At 47.6% G+C, this 17,360-nt stretch overlaps 1 protein-coding gene across 3 annotated transcripts in view; it reads left to right on the top strand.

Moving 5' to 3' along the window:
• The window catches only part of SIDT1 (SID1 transmembrane family member 1), a 59,968-nt gene that overhangs the window by 38,912 nt on the left and 3,696 nt on the right, over nucleotides 1-17,360 (top strand). For 2 of the 3 annotated variants that reach the window (XM_048482785.1, XM_048482784.1), the window contains exons 15-23: nucleotides 884-1,007; nucleotides 3,947-4,064; nucleotides 5,424-5,560; nucleotides 7,193-7,301; nucleotides 8,267-8,281; nucleotides 9,640-9,716; nucleotides 12,971-13,017; nucleotides 14,646-14,751; nucleotides 17,223-17,333. In XM_048482785.1, the coding sequence (XP_048338742.1) occupies nucleotides 884-1,007; nucleotides 3,947-4,064; nucleotides 5,424-5,560; nucleotides 7,193-7,301; nucleotides 8,267-8,281; nucleotides 9,640-9,716; nucleotides 12,971-13,017; nucleotides 14,646-14,751; nucleotides 17,223-17,333 (844 nt within the window). The remainder of the gene's footprint in view (nucleotides 1-883; nucleotides 1,008-3,946; nucleotides 4,065-5,423; nucleotides 5,561-7,192; nucleotides 7,302-8,266; nucleotides 8,282-9,639; nucleotides 9,717-12,970; nucleotides 13,018-14,645; nucleotides 14,752-17,222; nucleotides 17,334-17,360) is intronic. The other variant, XM_048482786.1, reaches the window with a different exon arrangement.

Genomic DNA, 17,360 nt, shown 5'->3' with positions numbered 1-17,360 from the left:
GGTTGTCTCTGTCCTTTGAAAGCCAAATGGGGTGGCAGTGGGGGAGCATAAAAGTGGGACATTTTCTCATCATATATGCAGAGTTGTAAGTGGGGGCACCTGCTTCATTGGAAAATTCTGACAGCCTCTTAATATAGGCAATGGGAGCAGCAGTGGCGTAGGAGGTTAAGAGCTTGTGTATCTAATCTGGAGGAACCGGGTTTGATTCCCAGCTCTGCCGCCTGAGCTGTGGAGGCTTATCTGGGGAATTCAGATTAGCCTGTGCACTCTACCTACACGCGTCAGCCTGGGTGACCTTGGGCTAGTCACAGCTTCTCGGAGCTCTCTCAGCCCCACCCACCTCACAGGGTGTTTGTTGTGAGGGGGGAAGGGCAAGGAGATTGTCAGCCCCTTTGAGTCTCCTGCAGGAGAGAAAGGGGGGATATAAATCCAAACTCTTCTTCTTCTTCTTTTTGGGCAAGCATCAGGGTTGTCACAGGGCAGTTACGCAGGAGGCCCCCGTGGCATGCTGACAACTAAACTCTGGCATGGAAAACTTGTCCCCACGCACAGGGAGCAGAAGTGGCGCGCGGCAAGCATCCTTGTACCAATGTACGGAAGTTGCCGTATGCGGGGAGCTGAAGTGGTGTGTGGCAAACCTCCTTGTGCCAACATACAAGGAAGTTGCCTATTGGCCATGCCAGCAGAGGCTGATGGAAATTGTCATCCATGAACATGTGAAGCACCAGAGTTGGACACCCCTGCTCTAGGGGATCTCTTGAAATTACAACTTACCTCTGAACTGCAGCGATCAGTTGCCTTTGAGAAAAGGGATGCCTTGGAAGGCGACCTGTATGGCTTTATACCTCACCGTGTTCCCTCCCTTCTTCTTCTTTCCCTGCAGTGCTTTCAACAACATCCTCAGCAACATGGGCCACGTCCTGCTGGGCTTGCTCTTCCTGCTGATCGTGCTGCGCCGAGACATTCTCCATCGACGCTGCTTGGAAAACAGAGATATCTACACGATGGTATGGAGTGAGCCCCGGCTTGGAGCCCCAGAGGGCCGGCCAGGCCTGGGGATCACGAGTATCAGCTTTTTTCTTGGTCAAAGCATTATGGATAGATGCAAGGAGCTGTGCTAGGATGTTATCTGAGGCTCGTTCCGCACATACAGAATAATGCACTTTCAAACTGCTTTCAGTGCTCTTTGAAGCTGTGCGGAATAGCAAAATCCACTTGCAAACAGTTGTGAAAGTGGTTTGAAAATGCATTATTTTGTGTGTGCGGAAGGGGCCTGAGAGAGGGGGGAGGGCTAAGTCACCTTTCCTTCTACTCATCTTCGGCTGCTTTGCATTTTCCCTTTTAAAAAGTCACCACTCCAAAATGGGGCCAATAACTCCTTCTGTTTCAACCCAGGAGAGCAGCGTAGTGGGAGAGAGAGAGTCCCATCCCGAGCTGAATCGAGCTCCCACAGTCCTCTCAAAAGCAGATCCCCGTGTCTGTAAAAGAGCTGGACTCGACTCATTACAGAACGTAAGATGCAGTTTGGGACTGGCTGCTCTCTCGCACAGGCGCATTTGACCCGCTTTCAGTGCACTTTGCCTCTGAGTCGTACTGTGCGCGACACGAAAATCCACTTGCAAACAAGTCACTAAAATGGATTGAAACTGGATTGAAAGTGCATTGCTCAATGTGTGTGCATGTAGTCGCTGAACAGCGTCTTATGCGCTGCAGTATCTTGTGAAAAGACCACGTGTTCTCCTCCCAGCCTGTCCGGGTGGGGGGAGGGGGCGATGACCTTCCTTTCTCCATGTGAGTTCATGGATCCCAACTGGCCATTGTCAGTGTTCAACACTGGAACAGTCTTCTTTGCGAGGTGGTGGATTTTTCATCTCTGGCCCCTTCCGCACATGCAAAATAATGCGTTTTCAAACCACTTTCACAACTGTTTGCAAGTGGATTTTGCTATTCCGCACAGCTTCAAAGAGCACTGAAAGCAGTTTGAAAGTGCATTATTCTGCATGTGCGGAATGAGCCATTGGAGGGTTTTATGTATTAATTAAGTAACTGTTGGTCAGGGATATTGTAGTTCCTGGGTTTCCAGGGAGTTAGACCAGTGGTGGGATTCAGCCGGTTTGCACCACTTCGGCAGAACCGGTTGTTAAAATAGTGCTTGTAAACAACCAGTTGTTAAATTATTTGAATCCCCCCACTGGAACCGGTTGTTAAATTATTTGAATCCCACCACTGAGTTAGACTACATGGTCCGGGGTTGTTGTTTTCCTGAATCTGAGATTAAGTAATAATTTTAAAAATAACGTTGGTCGTGACACCTGCATTGTTAGAAAGAACTCCAGGAGAATTCATTTGGCTAATGCCTCCTTTGCTCAAGGACTCTAAACTGATACCAAGACAATGTACAAGAACTAGCCATTCTGGCTCTACACCAACTGGTGTCCCCAGTAAAGCTACAAGGGACATTCTGTTCTCAGAACTTTCAAGGGGGATTAAGAGAAATGCTATACAGGAGAACAATGGCTGTTCAATAGCTTTCAGGTGGCAGTTCTCACAGTATGGGGCAGAAATCCTATTCCTCCATCTCTGAAGTCAGTGATGCGAGATCTTTTCTACTGTGATCTCTGCCTCACCGGATTCCGAGCAGCAGTGACCTTTCTGCCATGTTCAATCTGCCACATGGTCAGAGGGCTGCGTAGGGCTGCCAGTCCACACCACACAGAGAGCTTTTCACCAGCTGTCCAATGGCTAGCGATCATCTCAGTCCACCATGTGGCCTTCCACGGTCAGAGCCTACGTGCCAGTGGCGATGCAATATATCCTTTCTCTGCTGTTGGTAAGTGTGGCCCAGGCTGGCAGCAGAGAATCTAGCTGAGTGTTTGAACAGCAGTACTAGCAAGCCAGCGTTTGGCACGACGGCCACCTTCTTCGAATGAATACTGGCATTGTTAAAGAACAATGTTTTTTGAAATTAACAACTATCCCTTTCTGTGTAATGGGCACGGCCTTACACTGGTTTCATTTTGGCAGATGGGTTTTTCATGTCTGATGAACTCCTTTGAGAAGATCCTGTCTGAGTTTGCACAAATCACTAATGAATGAATGAACAAACAAACGTTTTCCTTCCTTCCTTCCTTCCTTCCTTCCTTCCTTCCTTCCTTCCTTCCTTCCTTCCTTCCTTCCTTCCTTCCTTCCTTCCTTCCTTCCTTCCTTCCTTCCTTCCTTCCTTCCTTCCTTCCTTCTTTTTTTCTTTCTTTCCTTCTTTCCTTTCTGCCTTCTTTTTATCTTTCCTTCCTTCCTTCCTTCCTTCCTTCCTTCCTTCCTTCCTTCCTTCCTTCCTTCCTTCCTTCCTTCCTTCCTTCCTTCCTTCCTTCCTTCCTTCCTTCCTTCCTTCCTTCCTTCCTTTCTTTTTCCTTCCTTCCTTCCTTCCTTCCTTCCTTCCTTCCTTCCTTCCTTCCTTCCTTCCTTCCTTCCTTCCTTCCTTCCTTCCTTCCTTTTTTCCTTTTTTCCTTCCTTCCTTCCTTCCTTCCTTCCTTCCTTCCCTTCCTTCCTTCCCTTCCTTCCTTCCTTCCTTCCTTCCTTCCTTCCTTCCTTCCTTCCCTTCCTTCCCTTCCTTCCCTTCCTTCCTTCCCTTCCTTCCTTCCTTCCTTCCTTCCTTCCTTCCTTCCTTCCTTCCTTCCTTCCTTCCTTCCTTCCTTCCTTCCTTCCTTCCTTCCTTCCTTTTTTCTTTTTTTCCTTTTTTTCCTTCCTTTTTTCCTTCCTTCCTTCCTTCCTTCCTTCCTTCCTTCCTTCCTTCCTTCTTCCCTTCCTTCCTTCCTTCCTTCCTTCCCTTCCTTCCTTCCTTCCTTCCTTCCTTCCTTCCTTCCTTCCTTCCTTCCTTCCTTCCTTCCTTCCTTCCTTCCTTCCTTCCTTCCTTCCTTCCTTCCTTCCTTCCTTCCTTCCTCTTTTTCAGGAATATGGGATCCCGAAGCACTTTGGCCTCTTCTACGCCATGGGGATTGCGTTGATAATGGAAGGCGTCCTCAGCGCTTGCTATCACGTCTGTCCCAACTACTCCAACTTCCAGTTCGGTAAGCCAAAGGTCTGCTCGGGCCTAAGGAGGTAACAAGAGTTTTTGACCACGAGCATCCAGTGTGGAGGCTTTGAAATTGGCTGTTTGTGTCCGGTCGGTATTGAAGTGTTTGTGAAGTCATGTCCTGGGGAACGTAGTGTTTTGGGGGCTGTTCTCTCTCTGTGTGTGTCACGTAGATACGCTCAAGCATCCACACGCAATGTTCGTGCCGTGATAACCAGCCTGTGTTGAGTTTGTGTGCCGTTGGCCTTGCAAATGGGACTTTGTCTGATATTGATCTGAGAATTAGCATTTACTTTGTGACTAATTTTTTTAAAAGACATGGTTTTGCTTCATTGCTTCAGCTGAAGAGAGGCAAGACCTACTTTGTTTGCTGATCTTAATTGCCTCAATTTGCAGATACGCCCACTAATGTCAACTTTGGCCCATACAACGCCAGGCATTCCATTTCCCATATGCCATGGATCCTTAGGGATGAGCCAGCCTCCTGCCCCACCCATTGTAGTGGTGGCGTAGTGGTTAAGAGCAGGTGCATTCTAATCTGGAGGAGCCGGGTTTGATTCCCTGCTCTGCCGCTTGAGCTGTGGAGGCTTATCTGGGGAATTCAGATTAGCCTGTGCACTCCCACACATGCCAGCTGGGTGACCTTGGGCTAGTCACAGCTTCTCGGAGCTCTCTCAACCCCACCCACCTCACAGGGTGTTTGCTGTGAGGGGGGAAGGGCAAGGAGATTGTAAGCCCTTTTGAGTCTCCTGCAGGAGAGAAAGGGGGGATATAAATCCAGATTCCTCCTCCTCCTCCTCACCAGAACCTGTCTTGGGGTTGGCTGGCCAACCTCCAGGCAGGTGCTGAGGATCTCCTGGAATAACAGCAGATCTCCAGATGTCAGAGATCAGTTTCTCTGGAGGAATTGGCAGTTTCAGGGGGTGGGTTCTGTGGCATTATCCCCCACAGAGCTCCCTCTCCAACCCCCGCCCTCCCCCAAAAGCTCCAGATGGCAATAGGTTCGGAACTGTGCACACCCTCATGTATCCACGTGGTTTGCGATACGATTTATTGCTTCATTCATAGATCTGGAACCAGCCTGTGTTTCCAGCTGTCTAACAATCTTCACATTAGACCTACCAGCAACAGCAATGTTAAATATTAGTGCCTTTGAGTGCGTTCCTTCCAAGCACTTCACAAAACGGCTAGACCTCAGGAGAGGCAAGAGCGCCCTCTGGCGTGGTGAGAAAGTCTGTCTCTCGCAGTAGCAACGTCGCCAAAAAGTGGTTGTGCTTGTCTTCGTCCTTTCGTATTAACCTGCTGCCACCTGCTCATGCGATGTTTTCGGCTCTGGTTTCTGCTTCTTCGACAGACACCTCCTTCATGTACATGATTGCTGGGCTCTGCATGCTGAAGCTGTACCAGACCCGCCACCCGGACATCAACGCCAGTGCCTATTCCGCCTACGCGTCCTTTGCGGTGGTCATTTGCCTCGCTGTCCTTGGAGTGGTACGGTGCCTGTTGACACACTTTTCCTGGGGTAGGGGGGTATGGAAACGAGGGGGCGGGCTCATAGATATCAGAGCCGAGGGGAAACAAGTTGCTTGTGCTTAACCTCTGTGCAGTCGCTGGACTACCTCCGGCGTTCTGAGACATTCCTTATTTTAATTCTGCCAAGTACCAGAAGCCAGAAAAGGGACAGCTAAAATGGAAGTCAAAGATAGCTCACCTCAGATTATTGCCTTCTCTGTACAAATTCCCTTAAAAAAGAAGATAATTGAATTAATGCAACTGTTTTGACTGCTCCTAAGTTTGTTTGTTTTTTGGCGTGTGTATGATTTCCTCTTTATTGGAATGAAACTGTCTGTGTTCTGACTTATTATAGTAAGTACCTTGCCAAAATTTGAATTCCATGGGTCTATTCTGCCGGAGATGATATTTTCTCTGGAGTAAGGAACCTACCTTTGATGCAAGATTCTTTTACATTGAGGGACAGCTCCATGCTTTAGAAAAAAGCACCACTTCCAAATGAATAGACCGACAGGATCCCATATTGGAAAACAATAGCAATATATACAAGACCAGAATGGGAAACCAGAAGAATCAAGCAACAAGTTGTATATACCTATGCAAGGCATGTATTGTATAGTAATATCATGCAAAATAGAATCATATATTACACATGAGTAACAGGTAGTATAAATACTTATCTACTACATCTACAATAATAAAAGGAAAAATCAACACATGATATATCATCGACAAAGATGAAGATCTTCATTGAACTGTAGGCGTTGTCGATCATATATCACGTGTTGATTTTCCCTTCTATTATCGTAGATATAGTAGATAAGTATTTATACAGTGGAACCTCGGTTTTCGTTAATAATTCGTCCAAAAAGAATCTATGAAAACCGAAACCGATGAAAACTGAGGCAAACTTTTCCATTGGAATCAATGTAAATCCAATTAATCCGTTCTAGGCACTCTAAAAAGCATACCAAAACCACTTTTTTTTGTGAATAAACATAGCGTTTTGATGCTGAAAACAGTAACAAACAATAACACTAGGACCAGCTTCAGAGCCAGTGGACCAATGTCGCACCAGAAAGCTGTCCAAACAGGTCTGTTTCTGATGCCTCTTTAAGATTTTTCTGAAATGGGGCAAGACATTGTCATTAAACAAGTTGCAGACACAGCCTGCAACAGCTTTGTCCGAGTGATTTTTCTCCACAAACCCCTGCACCTTACTGCAAATCGATGGAAACCGAGGCAAATCGATGAAAACCGAGACAAATTTTTCACTGAAAAAATCAATGAAAACCGAAACTGACGAAAACCGAAGGCAATGAAAACCGAGGTTCCACTGTAGTTCCTGTTACTCATGTGTAATATATGATTCTATTTTGCATGATATTACTACACAATACATGCCTTGCATAGGTATATACAACTTGTTGTTTTGATTCTGGCAGGATCCCATCCATTGATTTAGCAAGTTAATTCTTGAAACAGTCTAAATGTTGAGAACTTTAGCAGCCTTTAATTATTGGGTAGTGGTGAGACAGATCTTTTTCATAACTGGGAAGCACCTTCTAGTGTGGGATACAATAATTATTTTTATTTGTCGATGGCTTGCAGGTTTTTGGTAAAAACTCAGTGTGGTTTTGGGTTTTCTTCTCCATCGTCCATGTTGTGGCTTCACTTGCTCTCAGCACCCAGATTTACTATATGGGCCGTTTCAAAATCGGTAAGCGTCAACAAGTGATTGGCTCCTAGCCCTGATCTCTCTCTCTCTCTCTCTCTCTCTCTCTCTCTCTCTCTCTCTCTCTCTCTCTCTCTCTCTCTCTCTCTCTCTCTCTCACTCACTCACTCACTCACACACACAAAATAACAATTCAGCATACCATATATACTCGTGTATAAGTCAACCCGAATATAAGTCGAGGCACCTAATTTTACCACAAACAACTGGGGAAACTTATTGACTCGAGTATAAGTCTAGGGTGGGAAATGCAGCAGCTACGGTTAAATTTCAAAAATAAAAACAGATACGGTTGGGCTCTATTTGGGGGTCTCTGCCACTGACCCCCCCATCTCACCAATCCCAAGGTCTCTGCCACCAACCTCTCCATCCCACAGCTTGTCCAGCTCACCCAGGTCGACTGGCTATCACCCGCCGAGAGCCAGGGGCCGGCCGCTGCCGAGAAGAAGGCAGAGGCAGAGAAAGTGGCTGAAAGGGGGAAGGCAGAGGAGAGTGAAGCAGAGAAGGAGGCCGAGAAAGCGGCTGAAAGGGGGGAGGCAGAGAAGAAGGCATGAGAGAGCGAAGACAGGAGAAGGGGAATGCCACACAAGAATTAAGTGGGACCCTCACTCGCGTATAAGTCGAGGGGGGACTTTTTCAGCACAAAAAATGTGCTGAAAAAGTGGACTGATAACGCGAGTATATAATGTAATTGAACATCATAAATAAATGCAAAACTAACTCTTCTTCTCTTGAAAAAACATGCATTTGGGTATCAATATCAATCTTTATTATGGTCACAGACCAGCATGAGGTAAATAAAATATAAAACTGTAAATATAAATCTGAAAGAATCTACTGGTTTTGAGTAAATAGTGCAGAGTTCACATTCCAATCCTGTGCTGCAATGCTGTTAACACTCCTCTCACAAGTATCTTTTCTTATTTCTTTCCTGCTTCACTTGGCCTCAGATGTCTCTGACCCAGGTAACAAGCGTCCCGAACTGACCTTTTTCCTCCTCTGTTTGGATTGACCAAAAAGGGGCCTTTAGCAGGGAGAACAGGAAGCTCTTTCTCTACCTTTGTGGGAAAAGTCAGTTGCTTGGATTACGCAGAGGGCCGTGGAGCCTCAAAAATAGGCATAATGAAGGGTGCTGTAGGATAGGGGTTCTGGACCTTGTTGAATCTGTGGAAACTTTTGGAACGTTGAGGATGGGGTGCGGGCACCACCACAAAATGGCTGCCGTGCAGTGGTGGGATCCAAAATTTTTAGTAACAGGTTCCCATGGTGGTGGGATTCAAACTGTGGCGTAGCACCAATGGGGGGGCTAGGCCCGAGGGCACTGTGACGGGACGTGGCAATGAGGCATTCCAGAGGCCGGGGCATTGCCTGGGCAGGGGGATGTGTAGCAAGGAACCAAAGCAGCTCACGCCAGTCCTTGGTCATAGCAGAGAGCTTAACAGAATGCACGCAGGCGCAGGCTGCCACACATGCCGGTGCACCTCTTGCTAGACTGCTTCAAGTTCTGCTCGCTACTGCTGAGAGGAGGAGCGTAACTAAGGCAAAAATCACATGGCAAAATCCCCAATTAGTAACCCCCTCTCGGCACACACAAATAATTAGTGACCTACTCTCGGGAACCTGTGAGAACCTGCTGGATCCCACCTCTGCTGCCGTGGTGTGCTAGGGCCAGCCGCAGAATGGCAATACTCTGCAAGCCAAGCATTTCCTTTTGACAGGCAGCTGTTGCTGAATGGGTGCTCCCTGCAGACGTGCTGATGACGCCTGTTATGCTCTCTGCTACAGGGAGGTGGAGGAGGGGTGGCCTAAGTATTTGCTTTTTAGGGGAGATGCTTTGGAGAAGAAGCAAACAGGTGCCAGGAAAGCCATTGGCGGATGATAAATGTAGGAAGCGGGGCTATGCAGGGGTAGGATTCAAATAATTTAACAACCGGTTCTGAAAGGACTCAGCGGTGGGATTACACCAGTTCTCTGAACGAGACAAAAAATTAGCTACCGGTTCTACCGAATAGGTGCGAATAGGCTGAATCCCACCACTTGGGCTATGCCTGTTTGCCTTGACTTGACCCATGGTGATTTCTCAAGAGGGGTATAGGTGGGCTGATATGAGTGCACACAGCCACCGATCCCATGAGGAGTCATGAACATCTTGCGAGCATTAAGTGTTCCATGTCCCAATTTCGCCCTGTATGTCTCTGCTACCCTCGCCATCATGGGGTTCTGTTTGGGCCTCTTTGGCGGTCTCTCGCTGGCTGGCTGCCAGCCAGTGAATCATATCACTGGGATTCCTTCACCAAATTGCCTCTGCTTTTGTCTCTGGCAGATCTGGGGATTTTCCGGCGTGCGTTCATGGTGCTGTACACGGATTGCTTTCAGCAGTGTAGCCGGCCAATGTACATGGTAGGTATTTGTAGTCGACCCACGTGGTCAGCGCAAGAACGAGACGAAACGCGGAGATAACATCTGGTGGAGATCGCCAGCAGCGGGAGCGCGGAGGTCCGTGTTCCTAGCGAATCTCCCGCGTGCTGGTTCCTGGCACCTTTTATTGTTATTCTATCGGGGGCGTGTAGGAGGGAGGAACGGGGGGAGTTCCGGGAGAGCGGGAGGCGGGAGGTCGGGAGATCATCATGTGATGCATGATCTCACCTGGCTACATGCGGAGAGGAGCGTAAGCGTCTGAGCCTAATCCTCACCTGGGGGCAAGACCATTGTCCCTGCGCCCGGTGACTGAGCCAGACAGTTCATGACCCGTGACTCATAGGGGGATGAGGAGTGGGGGTGCGGTGCGACCAGAAGGCCGTAGGTCCGTTGGTGTGCCAACGTTCTACCACGGTGCTGCTGGGTCAGCAGTGCATTACTACAGGTATTTCCCTTCGTTTCCCTCCCACCCTGCTCCCCCGAGCAATCTCTCCCCAGGGTTGGAAGCTGTGTATTGTCTTTTTCCCACGTGCATGGACAAAACGTGGGTTGTGGGGTGGCTGCACAAAATGGCCATCACAGAAGGCGGGAATATTTCAAGAGTTTTATTGAGACCGTGTCAGATCCTAGTGTTACAGCAGGGTAACGGGTTCAAAATGTTTAAGCCAAAAAGCTTAAGCTGACAAAGGAATAAAATTAGAGAAATATTTTATTCACGCCAACAGACGGGCAAGACAGCATCTGGGGAGCCACGTTGAAATGGCTGCTGTCTCTTACTTTTATAGGTTACATCAGAATAGCAGTAAAAAGAATACACCCCAAAGTTCATCATCATCAATCAATCATTTGAAAGGGTGGGGATGGGGCAAACTAGTGCCCTTATTGGAAGATGTCAGTACTCTGCCTTAGATGTCTTATGAACTTAGGCCCAACCTCCCCTTATCAGTTATTGTTTTCTACCGTCTTACTTTTCTAGACAAAGAGCCTAAATATTTAGCCATGTTCTTGCTTTGTATCAGAAAAGAACAGACTCAAGGTGCCGGGCCGGGGCAAGAAGACCTCGAAAACAACTTAGTTCATAATCTCATACATTCCCATGTAGAATTGAGAACAAAGGGTATTTCATCCAGGCTTTTTGCTGATCTGGCTAGTAACAAAAGCCAGAAAGCAAAAGGCCTACTTTGGTTCATCTTTAATTGATCATCATTAAAGCATAAAATCATAAAGGCAATGCAACTAGAGAAAATATCAGTATGGAAACTTAAAAGATTTTTCAATACTTGTTCTGCGCCTACACGAGAGTCAAGAAGCCAAAGCTAGAGCTTCGCCTTCTTGCTCAAGTATACATCAAGAAAGTTTTATTCATTCAACATTCCCCCCACCCCCATCCCAAGCATTCCCAAAACATTTCCCATAAGAAAGAAGAGGTGAGAAGAGGCATTGTTATGGAACTTTAGCCACAACAGACACTTCCCTTCTCCAGGAAGCTGGAGATAAGGGGAGAGGCTCACCTGAATCACTATGCTGCAAGCAAGCAATAGAGAAACCATCCAGCCCCAGGCAAGTGGAGATAGGGAGCCAGGTGAGACCTTGGGTCTAAACAAAAGCCCATCAAGAGTCTGGCCTGACACTGTGTAAGAGCCGCACCTACTTTCCAAAACACTTGGTGGCCACAGAGAGGTGTCTGGGGTTTGTGGGCCTCATGTTGGGCACCCTTGTGTTAAATATGCTCTGTTGCCAGGGTTGTTAGACGTTTCAAGGGCTTTGTTTGTGTGAATGAACACTGGGGGCTTGATTGTAGGTATGCTAATAAAGAGATACTTAATTAGCAGAGATACGGAAGCAGCATCCAGTATGAAGAAGAGAGCCAGAGATACTTTAAGAACATAAGAACTAGCCTGCTGGATCAGGCCAGAGTCCATCTAGTCCAGCACTCTGCTACTCGCAGTGGCCCACCAGGTGCCTTGGGGAGCTCACGTGCAGGATGTGAAAGCAATGGCCTTCTGCTGCTGCTGCTGCTGTTCCCCCCGAGCACCTGGTCTGTTAAGGCATTTGCAATCTCAGATCAAGGAGGATCAAGATTGGTAGCCATAAATCGACTTCTCCATAAATCTGTCCAAACCCCTTTTAAAGCTATCCAGGTTAGTGGCCATCGCCACCTCCTGTGGCAGCATATTCCAAACACCATTGAAGAAATGTTTCCTTTTATTAGTCCTAATTCTTCCCCCCAGCATTTTCAATGATTGCCCCCTGGTTTTTGTATTGTGAGAAAGAGAAAAATTTTCTCTCTGTCAACATTTTCTACTCCATGCATAATTTTATAGACTTCAATCATATCCCCCCTCAGATGTCTCCTCTCCAAATTAAAACTTTTGAGTTGCTTTATACAAAAGATTACTAAGTTAAAGAAGAGGGTTACACGGAAATAAAGCAAATAAATCTGTGCTGCTCTGTTACATATTTACAGAATTAACTACACACTTAAGACTACATCTTGCTCTCTCCACTACTCTCACATATTGTCCTCTGCTCAAACAAAGAAACTGAGTTAATTCTATGTCCACTGAGGTACGTGCTCTCTGAAATGTAAGCAACGGCTATCTGACTGACCAATAGATCAAGTCATAAACAGTGACTTCAGCAACTTGTTTACATACAAACAGTTAACCCTTTTGTGACTGAGTTGTGACAGACACTTGCAAATACTAATGCTGATTTATCTGTATACGTGCTTTGGTAAAAAATATTAAGTCAGAGCTTAGCGGAGGCAAGTACATCCTCCTGTAAGCCAGCGGCACATCCTGTTCCTCAGATTCCCAGAGTGTATCTGTTGCCCTCTGGCTTATTTAGCTGCCTCCATCTGAATCCTCAGCTTGTGTGTCCTCTCAGTCTGAACTGAAATTGCGACACGCCGATTCCTTTTGGGAGAGCTGCCCTTTGCTCTAAGTTCCGGCACTTGCAGAAGACAGACAGGAGGTGGCGGGGCAGACCGCACTCTGCCGTTCATAAAGCCTAACGCCCATTCCTGTTCCTGGAGAAGGTGGCCACTTGGGAAGGTGGACTGTATGGCGTTATACCCCCACTGAAGCCCCTCCTGTTCCCCAAACCCCGCCTTCCTCCGACTCCACCTCCCAAAACTCCGTGTATTTCCCAACTGTGAATTGGCGACGCTGTTTTATCTGTGACTTTGTGCCCACGTCTGGCTGGCTAACAAGGTTCTTCTGTCCCTTCCTTAGGACAGAATGGTCCTCCTGGTTGTTGGGAATCTGGTGAACTGGTCTTTGTGAGTAGAAAGTGTCTGATCGTATGTATCTGAGACGTGATTTAAACACTTTTGGGAGGTTGGTGAACGTCCATAAATACTGCCTAATAAGAGACGGATCCCTGGACCCTCACGTCATTCCTGGCTACGGCCAGATTTCCCAATAGGCTTAAACCCCTTTTTAAAGAAACTGACGTCCCCATTTCCTCTCCTGTTTCGCTTCTTCCTTCTCCCCGACGATGAATTTGGGGAAAGTCTCTGGCTTTTGAGGAGGGCTGATTGAGGCTGATTATTCAGCTCTGCTCTGCCTCGCAGCCAGGGTGAGTTTCCTCCGGAGCAGATCGATGACCGGCATTTCCTTAAAAAGAAAAAAAAAAGACAGCAGACCACAAAATATCGATATAAGAAATATCAATATTACATTTAAAGGGCTAAAAAAAAGCCATGAGTTTTCAATCTTGCATTGGACGGGGGACCAACCCAGAAGTGGGGGCAGGCAAGTCACGCAGCAGGCCGTGAGACACCCCCTTGGATGTAAACAAACACGGGCAGTGGGTGCTGTGGAACGTCGGGGGAAACGCTCCATGCATAATGGGCCAGAGAGTAAGAACCAAGTTATCTTTCAAAGGCCTTTAATGGTGGGGCTGCTTCCAGTTTACCCTCCCACATTTGCTCCTTGTTCCAGACTGGGGGCAGGGGAGCAGTGTGCCTCCCATCTGAAACCCTCCCCAGTATGGTATAGTGGTTAAGAGCAGGTGGATTCTAATCTGGAGAACCGGGTTTGATTCCTCACCTGAATGGTGGAGGCTTATCTGGTGAACCAGATTTGTTTCCCCACTCATCTACATGCTGAGCGACCTTGGGCTAGTCACAGTTCTTCAGAACTCTCTCAGCCCCACCTACCTCACAAGGTGTCTGTTGTGGGGAGAGGAAGGGAAAGGAGTTTGTAAGCCACCTCGAGAGAAAGGTGGGGTATAAATCCACACTCTTCTTCTTCTTGTTGTAGCTTCCTTGCAGCCCCTCCCCCAATCACTTCTACTTTTCTGGGATCAAAGCCTCAATTGGGAGAAAAGGGCTTGCGCAAAGGGAAGTGGGGAACTAAGCCGGGGAGGGGGGCTTCTTTTCATCCCTGCACTCCTTGGTTGTGTTTAAAACGGGATTCGCCACCATGCTTCCCTGTGTTGACATGCCCAGGACTGTTCTTTCACTAAGCACACAACGCTGCCACCAATAAGCATGTCTTCCTTGGGCCCATGCTAAGATCTGTCTCTGCTGGAGCGATTTCTGCTGCTATAATTGGGAACCACAGCTCCAGATAGCTTCACTTGGTCCTAAGACCCTTTTAACCTCTTTAGAGGGTTCATAATATGGATGCTGGAAGAACCTCACTCTTTCAGCCAATGCTTTGGGAGAGGAGAGGAGATTTGAATCTCTGGTTGGTTGTCTTCTAGATTCGCTTTCAAAAGGCTGGGCAGGATGATGTATAATAGTTGTAACCGAAACAATTAAAACAATCTTTAAAACCAAAGCCATTGTTGTGATGATGCCCTATGGGATGATGGTTTTAGAAAAATTAGTCCAGGAAAATCTGTGCATGATGTTGCATTTTTACCCTGGGTTATGTCATTTTTATCCTTTTGCTTTTATAGTGCCATTTTTGGACTGGTGTATCGGCCAAAGGATTTTGCTTCATACCTTCTGGGCATCTTTATCTGTAACCTTCTGCTGTACTTGGCATTTTATGTCATCATGAAGGTAAAGGAACACATTATTATTATTTTATTTTGTTTAATATCACAACCACCAGTTCTTTAGCTGGTTGTTGGCTTTTTGTTACAATTCCAGCCTCACCTAGAGGCCTAGGATGTTGTTACGTATTGGTGTAGTACTCATGTGTATCCTAGCAGGGTTGCCTTCTGAATCTGACAGATGTTGATTTGAAGATGTTTCAAGTGCCTTACTAGAGTTTTCGGAATGGTGCCCAGGGTGCCGATTATCACTGGAACAATCTCAGCTGGTTTGTGCCATAATAGCTGAAGCTCAGTTTTCAAACCGTGGTATTTAGTGACCTTCTCATGTTCTATTTCAATGGCCCTACTGTTCCCAATGCTTGGCCATTGTCGGGTGTAAACTCCCCACTGTGGAGTAAAGACCCCCGAGGGAAACACTTCTTGCATAATGGGCTCAGACTTCAGAGGTTGACTACAAGAGAATCAGACAGATTGACCAGGAAACTGAGCGTCCTTCCTTTCTACTGCTCTGGTGCTATCCCTTTAATGTGTAGGTTGCTGCTCTCGGAATTTTCCTTCTGTGTGACACCTTCTTGCCACTCTTCTTTCCATCTGAGTACCATGAGGGGAGGACATACATGGCCAATTGGCCATGCTGGCAGGGGCTGTTGGGAATTGTAGTCCATGAACATCTGGTCTAGATTATAATCCCATCTCTATTCTGTCTAGAACAGAGTTCCTCACAATAAAGGACAATATTAGTTTTTCAAAGGCAGAGACTCCTTATATAACTATGTTTCTTAGAGTGTCCTGAGCTCTCTGCTAACCTAATATTTCCACCATGACAACATTCCCATTTGCCAGTGAAGGCCCTGGGCCCACACCAGTCATGCTCAGTACCACTTGAGGGACTTTTGCACATGCAGAATAAATGCACTTTCAAACCCACTTTCACCATCGTTTGCAAGTGGATTTTGCTATTTCACACAGTAAGATCCAGCTGCAAAGTGCATTGAAAGTGCGTTATTCTGCAAGTGCGAAAGTGCCCGTGGTTCGTATAGACTCCACTTGGCATTCTACGCAGGGTGGTGACTAGACGCCCCTAAAATATTTTTCTCCCTCCCCTCCCACTCCGTTTTTGTAAACATCCATCCTGATGAAGAGAACACACAAGCTTGCCATGCTGGGCTATGTCGTTTTGGCTGGTCTGATCAAAAGGTAGTCCATGTTTTTAATGCCAGAAGCAGAGTATAAGCTCACTTGACTGCAGAGTAAGAATGTTTTCCCCTACACCTCCATTCCTTTGACAGCCTACTTCCACACTAAAGCAAGAAGACATTTTGAGGCTGAACCTATTTGTGTCCAGCGATGGGGCTAAAACTGAGAATTCCAGGGGCCCACGTGCTTTATGGGATTCTTCTATAGCTGTGGTTCAGTTTTTCCCCATTCTCACTGGAATCTGGGGCTTGTTATCTGTGACACTTCGTGGGATGGCCACGTAGCACCACCTAGATTATTTTTGGTGGCGATGCAAAAAGAGGAAACTTCTCTCACTAGTAACTCCTTGAAGACCCCAGGTTGTCCTGTATAGACCTGGACAAAGTGCAGTGTTAAAATGCCCACTGTGCCTGTTGTCAGCGCTAGGCGCATTCCGCACAAAAATGATCACTTCCCGCAAATTGAGTCAGATCTCTCTGGATCAGGGCTCTGCAACTCATGCGGGTTGCCGAGAGCCGCGATGCTGCCTTTCTAGCCTTATATCTGCGTGCTCCAGCCCAGTGGCCTGGAGGTCGGAGGGTAGCGTGGGCATGTCCCTCCAGCCCTCCAGAGCAGCGTTGGAAGGAAAGGTGAGTGGAGGGGCCGAACCCGGGAGGCAGCTCTCGGTATGCGTGAGAGGTGTCAGCTTTTGGCGTTTCCCCCCACTCACTGCCTCTTCTTCTAGCTGGCTGCTCTGGAGGGGCTATGGAGGATTTCACGCCCTAAACTGCCAGTCATTCCTGACCCCTGGAGGTAGGAGGGTAGCATGGGCATGTTCCTCCAGAGCAGCCGCCATCCCCGCAGCTGCCATCCCCCCTCTGCCATCCCCGCAGCTGCCCCATGGAGCAGGCAGAGGGGGTTTCCCTGCCTGCTCTGTGGGGCAGAGGGGGTTTCCCTGCCCGGCACCTCCGCCTCCCAACGCTGGAAGGAAAGGTGAGTGGAGGGGCTGAACCGGAGGCGGCTCCATGTGGAGCCGCCTCTCTGGCTCTGTCGATCTTCGGGGCCGTGGAAAACAGACCCAAATGGCTCTTTGAGTGGTAAGGTTGCCAACCCGTGCTCTGGATGTTTGGTTTGCAGATGCGCCAGGGTTGTCCTGGGCAGGAAATTGCATCTGGGTGGAGATCAGTTGTTTTAAGGGGGTATTCCTCTTCTTTGGGGTGTCTGGGATACTCCCACTGAGAGGTCACTTGTGGAGGGGATAGAACTCACCCGAATCTTTCTTCCTTTGGTTCTTTACAGCTGCGGAGCTCCGAGCGGCTGCTGCCCGTCCCTCTGTTCTGCATCGTGGCCACAGCTGTTATGTGGGCAGCGGCGCTTTACTTCTTCTTCCAAAACCTCAGCAGCTGGGAGGTAGGACTGGCCTCTTTCTTCCTTTTA

This window comes from Sphaerodactylus townsendi, unplaced genomic scaffold (genome assembly GCF_021028975.2).
Source record: "Sphaerodactylus townsendi isolate TG3544 unplaced genomic scaffold, MPM_Stown_v2.3 scaffold_23, whole genome shotgun sequence".
In the NCBI taxonomy this organism is placed as follows: Eukaryota; Metazoa; Chordata; class Lepidosauria; order Squamata; family Sphaerodactylidae; genus Sphaerodactylus; species Sphaerodactylus townsendi.
The sequence above is the reverse complement of the archived record's forward strand: the minus strand, read 5'-3'. Positions and strand labels throughout refer to the sequence as shown.